Genomic DNA, 18,818 nt, shown 5'->3' with positions numbered 1-18,818 from the left:
AAGTAAGAAATATTTAAGACAATAAATCTAAACACAATAGAACATAGATGATGTTAATGTGTGGTTCCCTAAGTCAACATGCTGCCACTGGGATCCTTATGGGTGGTTTAGTGGCTCTTTTTCTAATTGAGGTTGACACCACTGATATATAACATCAAATGTGGTTATGGTGCCTGTTTTCTTTATTATAAGGGAGGGATGCTTACCCTAGACCAGAAACTAAATGGTTTTAAAAAATTTTAACAACTGTTTTGTGATATGATTAGTTTCCTTCATCATCCTATGATTTTAGTTCATGCGTTTAAAAATATGACTCTTGCAAGTCCAGAAGTTTCATGAGACTGCTACCAAAAAGGTCCAGGAAACATAACAAAAAAACCTTTAAAAACATGATGCCACGAGGAAATATTTAATATGTAGACAAGGACTGGATTTCTTGATTTTCTTTTTCTTTTTGAAGAAACAACTATGAAGTTAAGACAACGGATATCAACACAATATTTTTCAAGCTCATTTGTCCAGGCAGAGAGAGACAAAGCAAAGCAAAAGTTGAGTAGTTTGACCTTCTCTCCATCATTCATGATCATTGAGCAGCTATCTCACCCAACCCAATTAGCAATATCCTATTCCTACTCTTTTTTCATTAAATTTCATTTTTTCAACTATTAAGCATTCATTTTCTCTCCCTCTCTTTTCCATCTCCACCATCTACAAATGGAAAAAAAGAAAAGCAAAATTCTTGTAACAAATATGTATAGTCAAGCAAAACAAATCCCCATATTGGCCATGTCCAAAAATGTATGTCTCCTTTGCATGTCTTCCTAAAAGTTCAATTGGTCAATGAGTTCCCTGTAGATCTACATAGATTTCCTTAGATCACTCCTCCTTTGTCTTCTCATCAAATTCTTTCTGTTTCTGTCTCCAGATATTCTTGAGAATTTGCCATCTTTTCTGGCCAACTTTCCCAATACAATTTTAGAATGTGGATTTCTCTGAACACTGTGACATTAGGTAGGCCAAATACTACGGTGCGTGTCAGCTTATGCACAGCTTTCTTCTCAAATTCTAAGATAGACTGTTTACTTCCCCACTCAACATTCTAATAATTTCTACTTCGGAAACCGATTCTTCCTTATTTGTCAGTATCAAATCAAGAAAAGCTGGTTCCACAGCCACTTCTTCCACCATTTGGAGGTCAAAATTATCGTAAAGACTGTCCAATCATGTATTAGTAGCTCTACTTTTGAAAGAGACAGAGAGCAGACAGAAACAAAGAGATAGAGGTAAATATGGAGAAAGAGAGGAATGGAGAAGAGAGAAAAGAGAAAGAAGGAGAAGGAGATTTGGGAGAAGGAAAAGGAGGGAAAGACAGAGAGACAGGAAAGAGGAAAAAGGAGGAAAAGAGAAAAAAGAGGGAGAGGGAAAGAAATAAGGGAGAAGGGAAAAGATAGGTAGAAAGAGAAAGGGAGAAGGGAGAGGGAAAGAGAAGAAGAGTGGAATACAGGAGAAGGTACAAGGGATGGAGAGAAAGAAGGAGGGATGGGAGAAAGGAAGAAGGAGTGAGAGAAAGGGAAGAGGGAGAGCCAGACAGGGGAGAAGATGGAATGACAAGAAAAGATGAGACAAGAAGAAAACGAAGAGGAAAGAAGAGAAGCAGGAAGGAGAGGGGTAGAGAAAAGGGGAGGGGATGGAGGGAAATAGTAGAGGAGGAAAGAAGAAGAGAGGAAAGGAGAAGATCAAGGGAGACAAAGAGATAGACAGAGACACAGAGACAAGAAGAGACGACACAAGATGAGAAATGGAGAGAAGAAAGGGAAGGTGAGGAGAGAAAAGAACAGAGACAGAGAGACAGGGAGAGAGATCAAACTCTAACAGATGTCTAGATACCTGGAGTCCCCAGTCACTAATAGATTATGCCTCCATGCCAAGTTTCTGATCTTTTGGACAAATATTTCATCCATTTCTTCCTTCCACCCAGGACATCTGGGCACTACAAAGGACACTGACAACCTAGAATTCTAAGGCTAAGGTAGAGGACAAACCAAGTATAGAGAGAATTTCTGCAATTTCAGTAATCTCTGAAATATCTATAAGGACTAAAAATATTTCCAACCCAAAGAAAGACTTAATAAGAAAACAAACCAGTACCAGTGAGAGGTAGAGATTGGGATCTAACTGGGCAAATCATTCTGGAAAATGAGGGAAAGACACAGCACATAGCTGATGCCTCAACTGGCTGCATACATACCTTTTTTTGCTTTTACATAATTGAAACAGGCCTAGTTCTGCACTAGTATCTATGGGGAAATTTTTAAATAAAAACACATGAAGACTTCTAAAACTCTCAGTAGATTCTCTTTAGACAATGATCTATGAGAAGACACAAATGAAAATGGGTGTCATTTTCTTCTACCTGTCTGAGGTGTTTGAGGTAGAAACAAATGTAGCATTGGAAGGGATCTTGGAGGGCATTGAGGTCAATCACTAATCATCTGCATAATATTGCCACAGCTGATCATCTATCCTGAACTGTGAGTTACAGAATACTACAGTGTCGCAAGATTTAAATTACAGGCTAGCCAACGGGCAAGAGAGAGGTGCATATCATGTACAAATAGGCTATGATGTATTACTAAATCTTTTCAGGAGAAGCAATGAAACAGGTGTTATGAGGGATATACAATGAAAAAAGATGAGTTAGTCATATGCCAAGAAAGACACCCAATGGACAGCCAATAAGCCCTAACAATATCTATGCAATCACATGAGGTCTAGAAAATAGCTCCCAACACAGGATTTATGGGATAGTATGGACAAGAACATTTAGATGAATTCAGATCTGCCTCATCCGAGGGAATACTTGAATCAAAGAGATTGAAAATCCATCAACATATCTATTTCCCTACCTGCCCTTCTCTTCAATCCTCTGAAATCTATTGCTCCAAAGTCTAGGTGTGTGTATAAGACTATGATCAGCTGAACTGATACCTTCAGGATGCAGTTGGCTCTCTTTAATAAGCACTGCTGGGATATCTTGATTTTGAAATGTGAAGATTAAAGCCTGCTCTCATCTCCCTGGGAGAAAGTATTCATTTTGTTATTAAAGAAAAGTCCTTCTATGGTATCATTTTTGCTAAGTTGCTCAAGCTAACATTGTCTTCAACATATGGTTTCCATTTTTAAAGGAACAATCATTTCTCTTGTTCCGATCCATTTTAAATGGCTATTTATAAAGATGATTTATCAGGTAGTTTGGACAAGAGCTAAAAACAATAGCCAGAAATACCAGGAAAGGGTGGGCGCTTCCAGGTTTAGGGGCATCTGGCTTTCCTATAAGTTTACATTTAATTTTTTGAAGGTATCTAAGTATAGCTGGTGTGGAGGCTATCCTTCTTCCTCTCCCAAAGAATGATGTCCTTGAGCAAATGCAAGGTGGAGGACCAGAACAGTTGTCCCTACCCACTACCAGCACCGCTATCTAGGGCTAGGAAAAGCCAAGGGTGATTTGAATAAGCCCACCCTCTTACCTCACAGAACACCTTTGAGACTGAAAAAAGGATAATTCAGGAGAATTTAGGGTATTTTCCCTAGCTTATGAATATGTGGGAGGTGCTCCCTTGGGTAGGGATCCCCAGATTCCTAGGAAGGTGAAATAAAGGACACCAAGATATCTTATTTAGGAATTGGTAGCAAGTACTCTTCTAGAGAAGGGAAGTGACAGAGTACCACCCCCTACATAAACTTCTGGGAAGCCAGAGGACAACAGAGGGTCTAACCAAAGGAAAAAGCCTCAGCTAGAGAGGGTTTCTGGTCTGGCATTGTATCAAGGAAACTGGGAGATAGCAAGTAACTTCTGGAGGCATCCCACTGCAGGGGATGGAGAATGCAGCCAACGATTGAGCCCAGCCAACCTGGTACCCCTGCACTGAGGGGCACTGAAGTCCAAAAGGAGTAATAATGGCTCCTGTGGTGACAGCAGCTGGTACTTCCTGAGACAAAGAGGAACTTCAAGAGGGCAGGCAGGCTGGGAATAATGGAGGAGAATCTCACCAGGCCAGGAGCAGAAGTGATGGCCACTGTACCCTCATCTTTGCAAAATGGATAATCACTGGAGGAACCTTATGTTCCTGGGGCTCTCCAATGAGAGCTAGCTTGTTTTCTTTGATGTCCCAATATCAGAAAAAATACTGTCATATTTTAATGACTTTATAATATTGTGAACTACGTGCTCAAAAAGGGAAGCAGATGCCAGTCTACCGAGTGGTGTCAAAAAGAGTGATTGTCCCAGATTTTTTTTTCATATTTTCTGGGTGGGAGCTCCAAGTTAGAAAGCTAAAGCTGGACACTTTGTGCTATGAGAGCCTCTGACCCAAGGATTACAAAAGCACAACATTTGGACAGAAAACTACCAAGAGGCAACTGTCCAAAAAGGAAGCCAACAGCCTCCAGTGTGGCTCCAGGCTGCCTTTCCCCCACTCATTTCACATCCTCTTCACCCCAGACACACTGTCCCACTTGCTGCTCCCCAAACTCAACATGGCATCTCTTCCCTCCATGCCTTTGCATGGGCTCTTCCTCATGCCTAGGATGCCCCCTGGCCTTCTCACATCTGCCTCGTAATCCTTAGCTTCCTCCAAGATTCTAGTCAGGTGTCTCTTCCTACAGGAAGTCAATCCCCTAATTGTTCACGTCTTGTCCTCCATCAAATATATTTATTTGGTAAAAGATGTCTTCCCTCTCCCGCCACCAATAGAGCATAAATACCTTGAGGCCTGGATCCATTTGTTGGAGACATAAGGAAAATTGAGGGTTGGATATGAATCAGCCCAGATAATGATTGCCATCATGACTGATAATGAAGTATCTTCCACTCAGTCATAGGTTTCTATCTCATTTGCTAGAAGCATATACAGATTAGTGGGATTATCATGACACTTTAAATGACTAAGGCTTTATCCTAATACCTAAAAACATATACCAAAGACTTTCCTTTGAGTTACAGGCATATATCACTATGGAAAATGTCTCCTTCCTTCCCACCCAGCATAAGTATTCTAAACCCAACTACATTTTTGCCAGACCTCTAATTTTTTTTAACATTTCATTTTCAGTAAACATCCCTCCCTCTCTGACACCTGTGATTTTCATTGGTATAGAGAACTCACAGTGTGGAAATTCCCTTCACCAACACCAATGGAAAACTCATCTATAACTTACAGTCTTAGAATATTACCTGTGGCACTAAAAGGTTAAGTTACTTGCCCAGGGTCACATCCCCAATACATGTCTGAGATGAGATTTGAGTCCATGTTTGCCTGACTCTGTTGACTGTCTTGTATCCACTACATTAAGCCACTGCTCAATTTTTTCCCAAATAGTTTGGTTTCAAGTAATAAACAAAAAGGTGAAATTTTAAAATATGTACATATACATATATCCATATACATATATTTGCATTGAAAATCAACAAAAATCAAACCACTGTGCCCTACTGCTCAGCAGAAAAAAAAATCATCAGGCTGATTATTTTTAAAGGTAAAAATCACTAAGACTTTGTCTTGGAAAATGACCATGCATTTCTCTATGTGTTTACAAAATGCAGACAATCAAGCTGTTTCTGTCCACACTGCTGCTCCTGTAATGTCCCTTTTATTAAGAATAATGTTCTTGGACACATGCTGGAAAATTCCTGCAGCATTTCTCCTGTTTTCCTAATACCACAAGGTCAACCCCTGGGATTAAGAAGATGTTAAGGGCACAATAAAACACTGAGTCAGGTGATTCTGCATAGGTGCAAACATACATGTCAATATCATGAAAATAAGTCTACATATGTCCCCTTCCCATGTAAGCTGAAACAGCATGATCCATCTGTGTGGATTCCACTGGCCGGCTCTGTCTCCCACAAAATCATGACTGATGGGTCTGCATGGAATTTCCACTTCCCCATTGGAAATTGCCTTTTGTGGAGTCTCTACTGCAATATACAGCAGGTGGGGATTCATTGAAACCAAATCAGAAACATCTGATGAAGCAGCAATGAGGTGGAGAAATCTGACTTCACTGCTTGGGTATAGAAGGGTTGGAAGAGATTTGAAAGCACTCGTTTTCACCACACACATCAGTGAGGAGTAACTTGCACAAAGTGTGAAGGAGACACCAACAGGAAGTGCCCATCTTTTTTAAGCCCATTAAATTGTTTTTGATAGAAAGGAACTGCTTCTTTTCAAATAGGGACCTCTTATTTTGCAGGCCATGGGTGTGGCAGAACCAGAAATCATTTAACCCCCATGGAGATCCTCCCCTCTGGGTCACCCACCTCTTCCTCATCATTCCCAACAAACTATTCCCTGGCCATAAACCTGCAGCAAAAAGCAACCCCCGAGACAATTCCCTCTTCCTTGGATGTCGGTTTGGTCTGGTCTGGTTTTTCCAGCATTCCAAGAGAGCTCTTGGTAGTGGCTAACTGTGTTTAACTGAGGCCACCATTTGGAAACTGTTGCCAGATTTCCTCCCCTCTGTTCATGTCACAATGAAATCCACCTTCTCAGTTCAGATAACTGCAATTCAACTGCCTTTCTCCTTCCTATGTTCAATTGATCAAACTCATAAAAATGCATCCACGTTGCTTTGGGTTCACCAAAGCAGAAATTCTCTGTTAAAATGCAAGAAAAACTTTTCTTAATTGATTCCTTCGATCCTTTGCCAGAGGCAATACCAAGAGAATGACCTGACATCGAAGTCCTTGGAAACCCTACCTGCCCACCAGCCCCCTGCACTGCCAGAATTAACCCAGACACTGGGCTTAGCTTGTCTCCTAGTGTTGTCTACGTTGTATATGGGGAGGGGGGGTGGATTTCCAGGTCATTTGTAACAGCATTTTGCAGTATACTGTAATTGTGCCTTCACTTTGGCCAACAAAAGCAGAGACCAGTTGCTGGTCTCAGAAGCACCATTTCATCTCAGAAGCACAAAAATAAAGCAGCATTTAAGCAGATCCTATATATTTTCTGTGTCCAGGAATAACATGAGAAATTTACCTTAAAACATCCAGTTATTCCCTAGCAATTCGAAGTGATGCCACTCTGAATCTCATCAAGCAGGGGCCATTGACGTCACTGCCAGCAATGGCTGCCCTCCTATCCCCTCCCCACCATTCGTGGTAAATGATTCACAACTCGGTCTTCTTTGGGAATAAGAGAAAGGGCCTTTCCACGAACTAAGTGACAAGTCCCCTCTCTTCAAGGATGTCAGGGGTATTAAGCAATCACGTTTCCCATTCTAAAATCGGGCCGGCCAAGGTGCTGGGCTCGGTGAGAAGGCAGATCCCAGCGGGGGATTTTCCACGCTTCACATCTATCAGCCCCATTGGGGAATCCCAGCGTCATTCACATTTCTTCAGCACTCCCCTCTGTAAACAGCTCCTGCCTACATGTTGGTGCAGTCCTTCCATGTCTCGCTGAAACAACTACAGTTTTCAGATGAAGACCTGGGCACTGGGGATTTCCCTCCTGGGCCCTAAAAGGAAACACGGAGACACTGACTAGCTACAAGTGACAGGCACCTCTTAACAACTGCCTGCAACCACATGCCAGGGAAAACAGGGCTCGCTGCGATTTTTTTTAAATCAATGAATTCAACTTTATCAGCAAGACTGTAAAAGATCTGGGAGAGAGAAAAATATTTCTGAAAGTTGAAATGTCTGACAGTACCTTTTCTACCTTGCCATCTGAGAAGAAACGATTTGGTGATTATATGGCTAACCTGAACCCCCCCTCCAAAAAAAACCGCAACAAACAAAACACACTTGTGCACAATCCCACGTAGACAGCAGACGTAATCTGAGGAAGGCACCAAAGCTGCCCAATTGTAAATAAACCATCACCACCCAATCTCTCCAGCCTGCAAAGAGCTAGACTTCCCCAGGCAGAGTGCTTTCCAAGGTAACATATTAGCCTTGTGTCTGACACTCCATAGCCCAAAGACTCCCAAGCTGAAGTCATATCATGGTACTGGGCAAAGATCCGAGCTATAGACTTCAATAAAAATCCTTAGACCTCTGGAAGTGGGGGATCACAGAAGGAAGCATACGTGTGTGCACATGGGAACACGCACACAGACGCGCACACACACATACACACATCTTCACTCTGGAGACAGATCCACGTACTTGGAGACAACTACATCAGGAAGCAGCTGGGCCCTTCCTATCTTGGTTGCAATTCAGGGACATCCAGGACGTGCCACGATGCCAACAGCCCCTATCCATGTCCCTCACATAGACCAGTTCCCAGCCATCCATCCTGACACCTGTAGCTCTCATCCTAAGTGTGCAAGGGAAGGAAACCTTGGTACCCTCCCTTCGGAGGGAAACACGAACACACACACACACACACACACACACACACACACACACACACACTCGGAGGCCGAGTCATAGAACCAGATCCTCTCCGTCTAAGGAACTCGCCCACTTTAAGCACTTCTGCTTTCCCTCTGCACCAGGTGCTCTCCATCAGAGCACGGCTCAAACCCCAAAGGAGCCGAGATCAGAGCCGCCCTTCAGCTTCCTCTGCGGAGGGGCCACACTCCTGAAGTTGCCTGCCATCTACTTCTCGAACCCGCTCCAGGCCTGAGCGGGAGTTCGCGGGAATGCATCACCTCACTCTCTCGGCGGAGCCCCACACAACTCTCCCCCAGGCGGCCTCTGGCACTTACCGCACCGCTCACACAGCAATCGGCCAACTTCCTTCCGGACTTTCCTGCCTGCGGGCAGTGGAGGCGAAGAAGCCTTGAACGCCGCGGGAACCTCGCTGCCGCTGCTGTTGGCCTCCGGCTCCATGAAGAAGATGTAGGTCCGGTCCTCCCGCAGCCGCCGCGGCGGAGACGGAGGCCGCGGGTCCCCACAGGGCGATGGGGAGGCCAAGCCCGGGGCCGGGCCCAGGCGCACGGTGACCAGCGCGTCACGGCTCAGCCCGCCTGTCTTAACCGCCCACACGTGGCGCACTCTTACCAGGTAGGGCACTTCAGCGTCCCCGCCGCTACCGGGGCGGGGGCTGGGGCTGAGGCTGGGGCGCGAGTGGGACGTCGTGGGCGGCTCCTCCAGCCCTCTGGCAGAGGCTCGGGCCACCTCCTCCAGCAGGGGCCCCTGGTCTGGCGGTCTCCGGCGGGGCACCTGGCCCTCGATCACCACCGCGGCGCGCTGAGTCCGCTCCCGTATGGAGCCAGCTCCCCGCGGCGCCCACCAGCAAACCGCGCCCGGGGCCGCCGCCCCCGCCGCCAAGGCCGAGGTCCGCAGCAGCAGCAGCGGCGGCAGCAGCAGCAGCGGCAGCAGCGCCCGCGGCCCCCGACCCAGGGGTGAGGGGGGTGATGGCGGAGGCGGAGACGGGGCGCCGGAGCTCGGCCTCGCCCGGGCCCCGGACTCTGGCGCCGCCGCCCCGCAGCAGGCGAGCCGGGGCCCGCGCCAGCCCATGGGGAGGGCGGGCTGGCAAGCGAAGCGCTCCCGCCCGCCCCCTCCGTCCGGCGGCTGGTCGGTGCTGATCTCGCCGTGGGCGCTGCCTCTGCCGCCGCCCCCGCTGCCCGCTGCTCGGTGCCCGCTCCCGGCCGGCGGCTGGCTTCCCTCGCCCTCCTCCCGGCGCTGGCTGCCTGGCTCGCTCGCTGGCTCGCAAGCTCTCCCCGCACTGCCTGTAGCCTTCCCGCTACTGCTGCTGCCGCCGCCGCCGCTGCTCTCTCCGGCTCTCTGGCCCTCTCTCCTGCTCGCCCTATCTCTGGCTCTCCTCCTCCTCCTCCTCCTCCTCCTCTCCTTCTCCCTCCAACTTGCTCCTTTCCACTCCTGCTCAGCACGGACTGGGGGCTGGGGGGGGGGGGAGGGCGGGGGAAAGGGGAGAGGGCGTGACTTGTTTGTGGAAGCGGAGGGAAGGGGCCGGCAGGGGCGGGAATCCCAAGTGGTGCTGCCCCAGAGCTGGAATCGGGGTGGGGGGGGGGGAGGTGGCAGCTGCTGCTGCTGCCGCCGCCGCTGCCACCAGAGCTGGAGGTGGAGCCGCTGGCGGCTCGTGCTGCTGGCAGTTCACAAGCCTTTGTGTGAAGGGATGCTGCAGCAGAGCCTGCTAAGCCTCTGTGAGTCTGGGTGGGAGAGAGAGAGAAACCAGGAGGTGGAGTCGTGGGCTGGGAAATCACTCCCAGGTGGTGGTGGTGATGATGGAGGTGGTGGTGGTGGTGATGATGGAGATGGTGGAGGTGGTGGTGGTGGAGGTGATGGTTGGGGTGGTGGTAGAGGTGGAGGTGATGGTGGAGGTGGTGGTGGTGGTGGTGGAGTTGATGATGGAGGTGGAGGTGGTGGAGGTGGTGGAGGTGATGGTGGTGGTGGTGGTGGTGGTGGTGATGGTGGAGGTGGTGGTGGTGGAGGTGATGATTGGGGTGGTGGTAGAGGTGGAGGTGGTGGTGGTGATGATGGAGGTGGTGGTGGTGGTGATGGTGGAGGTGGAGGTGGTGGAGGTGGTAGTGGTGGTGGTGGTGATGGTTGGGGTGGTGGTAGAGGTGGAGGTGATGGTGGAGGTGGTGGAGGTGGTGGTGGTGGTGGAGGTGATGGTTGGGGTGGTGGTAGAGGTGGAGGTGATGGTGAAGGTGGTGGAGGTAGTGCTGCTGCTGCCACTGTGGCCCGTGCTGCTGGGCCACCGCTAGTGGTGGGGGTACCCTTGGAGGTGGGAACTATGTGCCCCTCCCTCCAGCCTTCACCTGACTTTACTGAGCATTTTTCTCCACCTATCCCAAACCCCCATGGCTTAACCTACCTGGGGTAAGAGGGCAGGGGATATTTTCCCCTCTGGGTGCCCCTTTTAAAATTCAATTTCATTCAATCCTATAAACTTTTATTAAGTGCTATGTACAGGGCACTGTGTTACACTCAAGCTGTAAAAGGGAAAAAGAACACAGTTTCAGTCCCCAAGGGGCTTACCTATATGATAATCTGAACACAGATAATCACAAGAATAGAAAAGAAAAACAGTCTACAGCTACTAACCTACATATTATGTGTGGGGGCTTAGAGTTGGAAGGAAGAGGAAAGATGAAATTCCTTACTTAAAAAAAAAAGGCCTGGATGGCTGGATTACTTGATAGTTTAGAAATAGCACCCATTCAGATGAGCAGCCAAAGAAAACTTTTTAACACACTCCTTCCCCCTATCCAACACAGATATCCTGATCTCAGATATAATGTCTGCTTTCACTCCCCTGCCTTCCTTCTTCTGAAATACCTCACTTGCCACATTGACCACTACATGGACCTGCTAAAATACCAGCTCAATCTGCCAACAACCTCACAGGCCTGCCAAAATACCGATTTACCAGGCTAACTACTACGCAGGCCAGCTGAAATATCAATTATGAGGCAAACCACTACACTCCTGCTAATATACAAGTTCACCGTGCTAAAAGTTGGTGCATGCCAGCTGAAATACCAACTTATCATGCTAAAACCACACATTTGATGAAATACCAACTTAACTAATACCTGAACATACCTGCTGAAATGCCCACTTACCATGCTAAGACTTGAATACATGCTGAAATCCTAGTTTACTGTGATAACAAATGCAGGTGCCAGCTGCTGCAGACAAGTGAAGAGACAGCAAGTGCTCTTTGGGTCCATCCCAACGCCATTTGTAGCATTTTATCTGACAAGTCATTTTCTCTGACTAGAAAGTGCAAAGTGTGGCTCTTTTACCTAATGGCCATAGGTTCTCCATGCTGTGTGACTCCTGCCTCATCCAGAGGCCCCAGGGGACTGGAGGTATAAGTGACAAAATGGGCATCTCTGTCTCCCCAGCATCCTTCCAGTAAGATTTTCAAAGTACCATGCTAATATCGAGAATGGAAAATATAGAAATGATTTTTAAAAGGTCAAACTTTATTAAATGAATTCTTCATTCAAGATAATGACTTAGTTAAGTCAGTCCCAAAATGGGCAGTGGAGTTGAACACCAGTAGTTGCAGTCCCATCTTGGGGTTCCACTAAGGTAATCTAGCTGGTTCTAGAAAGATCTCATGCCACGAGTTTACATTTAATTTCTTTGATTTAAACACAATCAGAGAGAGAAAGAGCCAGGACCTTGCCACTTGGCATCACTTGCCTACCTGGAAACCACGCCAGTGCTTCCCTGAGAACCGAACCATGAAGAACCTCTTACTCTGAGAGTGTTATCTACAGTGTTCCTACTTTTCTGTTCCTCACAATAGTGTGCTTTAAGATTTTACAGGATGGCCTCACCTACCTTAGAACCCAGGGATGATACTTTGCCTAGAACCCTTTCTGAAAGGAGTTTTCAAGATCAACAAATGAGCAAGATGGTAGAGCAATGAGTGTGGGGAGGGGAGAAAGACAGAGAGGCAGAGACAGAGAGAGAGACAGAGAGACAGAGACAGAGAGAGTAAGGAGGGAGAGAGAGAGAGAGAGAGAGAGAGAGAGAGAGAGAGAGAGAGAGGAATTGCATGCTAAACATAGAATAACAAAAGCCAAATCCCCAAGCTTAGAAGAATAGCATATCTCATAAGGATGCTGGGGAAAAAATGCCAGACAAGTGGAATACTTGGGCTCCTACTCACTATTCCTAGCCTATGGCCAGGCCACATGCTGGCCTCAGTTGCAGGTTTGTGCTGTAGGATCCAACTGTGGGCCCTGCCCGGGGTACCTACCACTGTGACTCAGGTGAACTCCCCTGTGCATCTCCACCAATGTTCACTCTTACACCTCGCAGAGGACAGTGATTCTGTCCTGGCCAAAGGGCAGAGAGGGAGTAAAGATAGAGCGTGATCAAGCAGCAGAGATGGTGGTACAGAACCAGTTGGAAAGAAGCCCTTGGAATGGAACTGAGGATGTTACTAAGAAAGAGAAGAGAACAGAGAATAGAACCTTGGGGCACACTCACAGTCAGGGGACTTGATGTGGTTGATGATCCAGTAGAGATGAAGGAGTGGGCAGAAGGATAACAGAGAGAGCAATATCATGAAAACCTAGAAAAGAGAGAGGATCCAGAGGAAGAGTGTGCTCAACTGTGTCAAATGGTGTAGATAGTGCAAAAAAGATAAGGACTGAGGAAAGGTGATCATAATTGGCGATTAAGAGTTCACTGATGACTTGGGAGAGAGCAGTGTCAGCTAGATTACAGAAGGTTGAATGAAAAAGAGAAAAGAAAGTGATGGTACCAGGTATAGACAGATTTTTATAGGAGTTTGACTGAGAAACAGAAAAGAGACATTAGATGATGCCTCACTAGGATCAGTTGGTTGGTTGGTCATTGCCCTTGGTTCTTGAAGAGGACCAAAATGACATCACCATGCTAGAGTCAAGTTTCAACATATCCAACTGTGGCTGCTCAGATCAATATGAGCTCGAAATGTTCTGCCACAGGTCAGGCACAAATAGTCCATGTGAACATTTGAGGTGGATTCTCTAAATTTGCGCATCTTGTGTTTCTTTCAAGCTACTTCAATTCTGCTTTGCTCATAGAGCATAGCATCTTCTCTAATGTGGGCACCCCATGCTGAGAGGTCCTGTGCCAGTGTCTGCCATGTCACACAATCAATTCCAAAGTTCTTAAGAGAGACCTTGACAGTGTCCTTGTATCACTTCTTCCAACCACCATGTGAGTGCTTGCTCTGTGTGAGTTCTCTATAAAACAATCCTTTTGGCAAGCATTCGTTCTGCATTTTACCAACATGGCCAGCCCATCATAGAGATGGACTAACAATAAGTAGTTTTCTCTTAAATGTAAGGAGATATTTGGGCATGTTTATAGGTGGCTCAGACAGAAATAGTATTAAGGAAAGACTGAAGATTAGAGAGAGTGGATGATATTGGGGCAATCTGCCAGAAAAGATGGGAGGGAATGAGGACAAGGGCACATGGGATAGGGTTGACCTTGATTAGAAGGGCTAGGTCTTAATCACAAACTGGAGTAAAAACTGGAGAAAATACTGGGGATTGTATTAAGAGGTTGTGATATATATTTTTAAAAAGGGGGAGGAGAAGTGGGAGCTCATATCAAATGGTCTCTTTTTTTGGTGAATTTAGATTTTACTTTTTAATCTAATTTTATTTTGTTTTCCATTCAGAATTTCTTCCCTCCCTCCACCCTCTCCCCCACCCAATGAGAAGGCAAGAAAAACAAAACATATTACAAATGTGTACAGTAATGAAAAACATTCCCACATTAGCCAGAGAAAAAGAAAGAAAATATGCTTCGGTCTGCGGAGTCCATCACTTCTCTCTGCAGAGGCAGATAGCATATTTCGTCATGAATCTTTAGACCTGCAGTGGGCCATTGTGTTAATCAGAGTCACTAAGTCTTTCAGAGTTGATTATCTTTGCAGTGTTGTTCCTGTATACATTGTTCTCCTGGTTCTGTTCACTTCACTTTGCATCAGTTCATACAAAGCTGCCCTGGTCCTATGAAGCCATCCCCTTCATCATTTCTTATAGCACAATGATATTCTATCACAGTCATGCCATAACTTTTTCAATTATTCCCCAGTTGATGGACATCCACTTGATGTCCAATTCTTTGCCACTACAAAAGAGCTGCTAGAAATATTTTTGTATATGTTGGTCCCCTTTTTCTAACTTGATCTCATTAGGGTATAGACATAGTAGCAGTATTTAGGGGTCAAAGGGTATGCACAGTTTTATAGCCTTTTGGGCATAGTTCCAAATTGCTCTCCAAAATGGGGAGCTTGCTTTTGTACAAGTCGTCTAAGTTCAACTATAGCAGTGCATATTTACAGATAGCCCCTCCAGCATTTGTTGATTTCCTTTTTTTAAATCAGTTTAGCCAGTTTATGGGCATAAAGAGGTACCTCAGAGTTGTTTTAATTTGCATTTCTCTAATTATTAGTGATTCAGAGCATTTTTCCATATGGCAATTGATAGCTTGGATTTCTTCCTTTGAAAACTGCCTATTCATGTCCTTTGACCATTTATCAATCGGGGAATGGCTCTTATTCTTATAGATTTGAATTGGTTCCTTATATATCTTAGAAATGTTTCCTTTATCAAAGAAAGTTACTGCAAAGATCTTCCTGCTTCTCTTCTATTTTTAGCTGCATTGGTTTTCAAGGAGGAAAAAAAACTTTTAATTTAATTAATGTTCCATTTTACTTCCTGTGACCCTTTCCATCTCTTGTTTGGTCATGAACATCAATAGGATAGGTAATTTCTTCCACGCCCCACCAATTTATTTATGATACCACACTTTATATCTAAATCATGGACCTCTTTTTGAGCTTATCTTTGTATAAAGAATAAGATGTTGGTCTATATACAGTTTCTGCTAAACTACTTTCCAATTTCCCCAACAGTTTTTGTTGAGTTCTTGTGCCAATGGCTGGAAATCTTTGTCTTTATCTATCACTAAGTTACTTTTGCTAGGTGACACAATAGATAGAGCACTTTGCTTGGAACAAGGAAGACATATTTCTGAGTTCAAATCCAGGTTCAGACACTTACTGTGTATATGACCCTGGGCAAGTCACTTAACGCTGTTTGCCTCAGTTTCCTCATCTGTAAAATGAGCTGGAGAAGGAAATAGCAAATCACTACAGTATCTTTGCCAAGAGAGCCCCAAAAGGGGTCAGGAATATTTGAACATCACTAAAAAATGACTAAACCAAAAAGGTTACTTGACTAATTTGTTTCTCTACGTAGCATACCTAATCTATTCCGTTGATCCACCTCTCTATTTCTTACCCTATACCAAATTTTTTGACTCATAACTTTGTAGGATAGTTTGAGATTTGGTATTGCTATGCCCCTTTCTTTTTTTTCAAATTGAATCCCTTGATATTCTTGACCTTTTGATTCTCAAGAAGAATTATGTTAATTTTTCTATCTCTTCAAAGTAACCCTTAGATGATTTGACTGGTGTGGCATTGAATAAGTAAATAAATTTAGTTTTAATGTTTGGGGAAGCCTTTAGAGAAGTAAATTTTCCCCTGGGTACTGCTTTGAATGCATTACAAAAGTTTTGGTGTGTTGTTTCATTGTTGTCCTAATCTTTAATACAATCACTAATTGTTTCTATAATTTGGTTTTTGACTCACCCATTCTCCAGAATTAAGTTATTTAGTTTCCAATTAGTTTTGAATCTTTGCTCCAAAGGCCCTTCGCTATAGTTTTTTTGTTATTGTATTGTGATCAATAAAAGATATATTTAATGTTTCTGCTTTCCTGCACTTGTTTCTGAGGTTTCTGTGCCCTAATACATGCTCAGTTTCTGTGAAGGTGCCATGGACAGGTGACAAATAGGTATCTTCCTTTTTATTCCCATTCATAATTCTCCAGAGATCTATTATATCTAACTTTCTAAAATTCTGTTTAGGTTCTTAACTCCTTTCTTGTTTATTTTTAAGTTCAATTTATTGCTATCTGAACCCCTTCACTTAAATTGAAATCCTTTACTATTTTAGTTTTACTGTCAAGTACTTTCTATAAGTAATTTAACTTTTCCTTTAATAATTTAAATAGTATTCCATTTGATTAATATACATATAATATTGATTTTAATTCATTTTCTATGGTACAATTAAGCAAAATATCATTTCCTAGCTTTTCTCTTTTATTTAGATTTACTTTTGTTTTTGCTTTGTCTAAGATCATGATTGCCACTCCTGCCTTTTTTACTTTCAGTGCAGCATAATTGATATTGCTTCAGCCCCTTATTTGATCTCTGTGTATATTTATCTGTTGCAAATGTGTTTCTTTTATGCATCATATTGTTGAATTCTGATTTCTAATCCATTCTGCTATCCTATTTCATTTTATGGGTAAGTTCATTCCATTCACATTCATAGTTACGATTGGTAACTGTGTGCTTCCCTCATCCTATTCTCTTATACATCTCTTTCTCTTTTCCCCTCTCTTTAAGAATCTGTTTGCTTCAGATTAATGCCTCCCTTAATCTACCCTCCCTTTCTCCACCCTTTTCTTTAACCTTTTCCCCTCCAATTTTCCAGTTGGGAAGGATGAATTTCTGTACCAACTGTGTGTGCTTATTCTTCCCTCCTTTAACCAGTTCAAATGAGAATGAGGTTCAAGAGTCACTCACCCCTCCCCCACTTCTCTCTCCTTACTGTATGAGCTCCTTTTTGCTTATTCTATTTATGTGAGATAATTTCCCCTATTTCTCCTCTCCCTTCTCCCATCTCTCAGAATGTTCCTCTTCCATAACCTTTCCATTCTTCTTTCAAAATCATAAAAATATGTCATAGTCACTCCTAGGCCCTCCGCCTAATTAGACTTCCTCCAGGTCCCCTGATGATGATCAAGTTCTGAGGAGCAACATGTGCCACCTCCCCATATAAGAACACAAGTGGTTTGACCTGGTTTAGTCCCTTATGACTGGTCACTCAGGTTTATCTTTTTATACTTCTTTTGTCTACTACATTTGTACATCATATTTTCTACTCTTCTCTGATCTTTTCACCAGGACTACTCAGAAATCCTCTACTTTGGTAAAAGACCATTTTTCTTCCTGTAGGATCATACTCAGATTTGTTGAATAGGTTACTCTTGGTTGTAAGCCTGGATTCTTTACAGAAAATTATATTGGAAGCTCTCTGCTTCTTTATAGTAGTGGCTGCTAAATCTTGTGTGAGCCCAATTGTGGCTCTGAAGTACTCGAATTCTTTCTTTTTGGCTGCTTGCTGTGTTTTTGCCTTGACTTGGGAGCTCGGGATTTATGTTATAATATTCCTAGTTTTCATTTTAAAATTTCTTTCAGGAGGTGACTGTGGGTTCTTTCAATTTATTTTGCCCTCTGGTTCTAAGAAATCTGGAATGTTTTCTTCTGTGATTTCTCGAAATGTAACAGCTAGGCTCTTTTTGTTGTTGTTAATGGCTTTCAGGTAGTCCAATAATTCTTAAATGATCTCCCTTTGGTCTGTTTTCTACCTAAGCTATGAGACATTTCATATTTTTTTTTCTTTTAGTCTTTTGACTTTGGTTACTTCTTAATGTCTCATTAACTAATTAGCTTCCATTTGGCCCATTTTTATTTTCAAGGAGTTATTTTCTTCATTAACATTTTGTACATTTTTCCAAACTACTAATTCTCTTTTCATACCTTTCTTCTCTAACTCTCACTCTTTTCCTCATTTTTTTAATTTAGTATTTTATTTTCCCCAGTTACAAGTAAAAGCAATTTTCCACATTCATTTTGAAAATTGAGTTCTAAATTATCTCCCTCCCCCACCACCCTCCTCATTGAGAAGGCAAGCAACTTGATATAGGTTATACACATATAGCCATGCAAAACATATTTTCCATATTGGTTATGTTGTAAAAGAAAACAGACCAAAATTTAAAAACCCAAGAAATATAAAGTTTAAAAAGTCTGCTTCAATCTGAATTCAGACTCCATCCATTCTTTCTCTGGATATGGAGAGCATTTTTCATCAGCAGTCCTTCAGGGTTGTCTTGGATCATTGTATTACTGAGAATAGCTAAGTCATTCCCCATTGATCATCTTAGTTTTTGCTTTTTATTGTGTACAATGTTCTCCTGGTTCTGCTCATTTGTTTCACTCTGCATCATTGAGTCAATGGGTACTTTTTGTAGCTTTCCTGATCAGAATTCAATCTAATACAAGGAGGTCTGAGGGGCAAGCTAGGCTAAAGCACTCCTGTCACTCCATACTTCTGACTCTGGCACCCAAATGGTCTCCTTTCTCCAAAAAGTCATATCAAGACCGTCAGCTGTGATGGTTATGGAGGTGCTGTAGGAGGCTTGAGGAGAGAAGAAAAGGTTACAAGAGCTCCTGTGGTGAG

At 43.9% G+C, this 18,818-nt stretch overlaps 1 protein-coding gene across 1 annotated transcript in view; it reads right to left on the bottom strand.

Annotated features, from left to right (window-relative positions):
• Positions 1-9,472, bottom strand: part of NRG1 (neuregulin 1) — an 836,141-nt gene extending 826,669 nt beyond the window's left edge. Inside the window, exon 1 of the mRNA XM_036764409.1 lies at positions 8,719-9,472. Coding sequence (XP_036620304.1) covers positions 8,719-9,472 — 754 coding nt within the window. The remainder of the gene's footprint in view (positions 1-8,718) is intronic.
• Positions 9,473-18,818: the final 9,346 nt, after the last annotated feature.

Source organism: Trichosurus vulpecula, chromosome 6 (assembly GCF_011100635.1).
Source record: "Trichosurus vulpecula isolate mTriVul1 chromosome 6, mTriVul1.pri, whole genome shotgun sequence".
Lineage (NCBI taxonomy): Eukaryota > Metazoa > Chordata > Mammalia > Diprotodontia > Phalangeridae > Trichosurus > Trichosurus vulpecula.
Note: the sequence above shows the minus strand (reverse complement) of the source record. Positions and strands in the feature narration are given on the sequence as shown.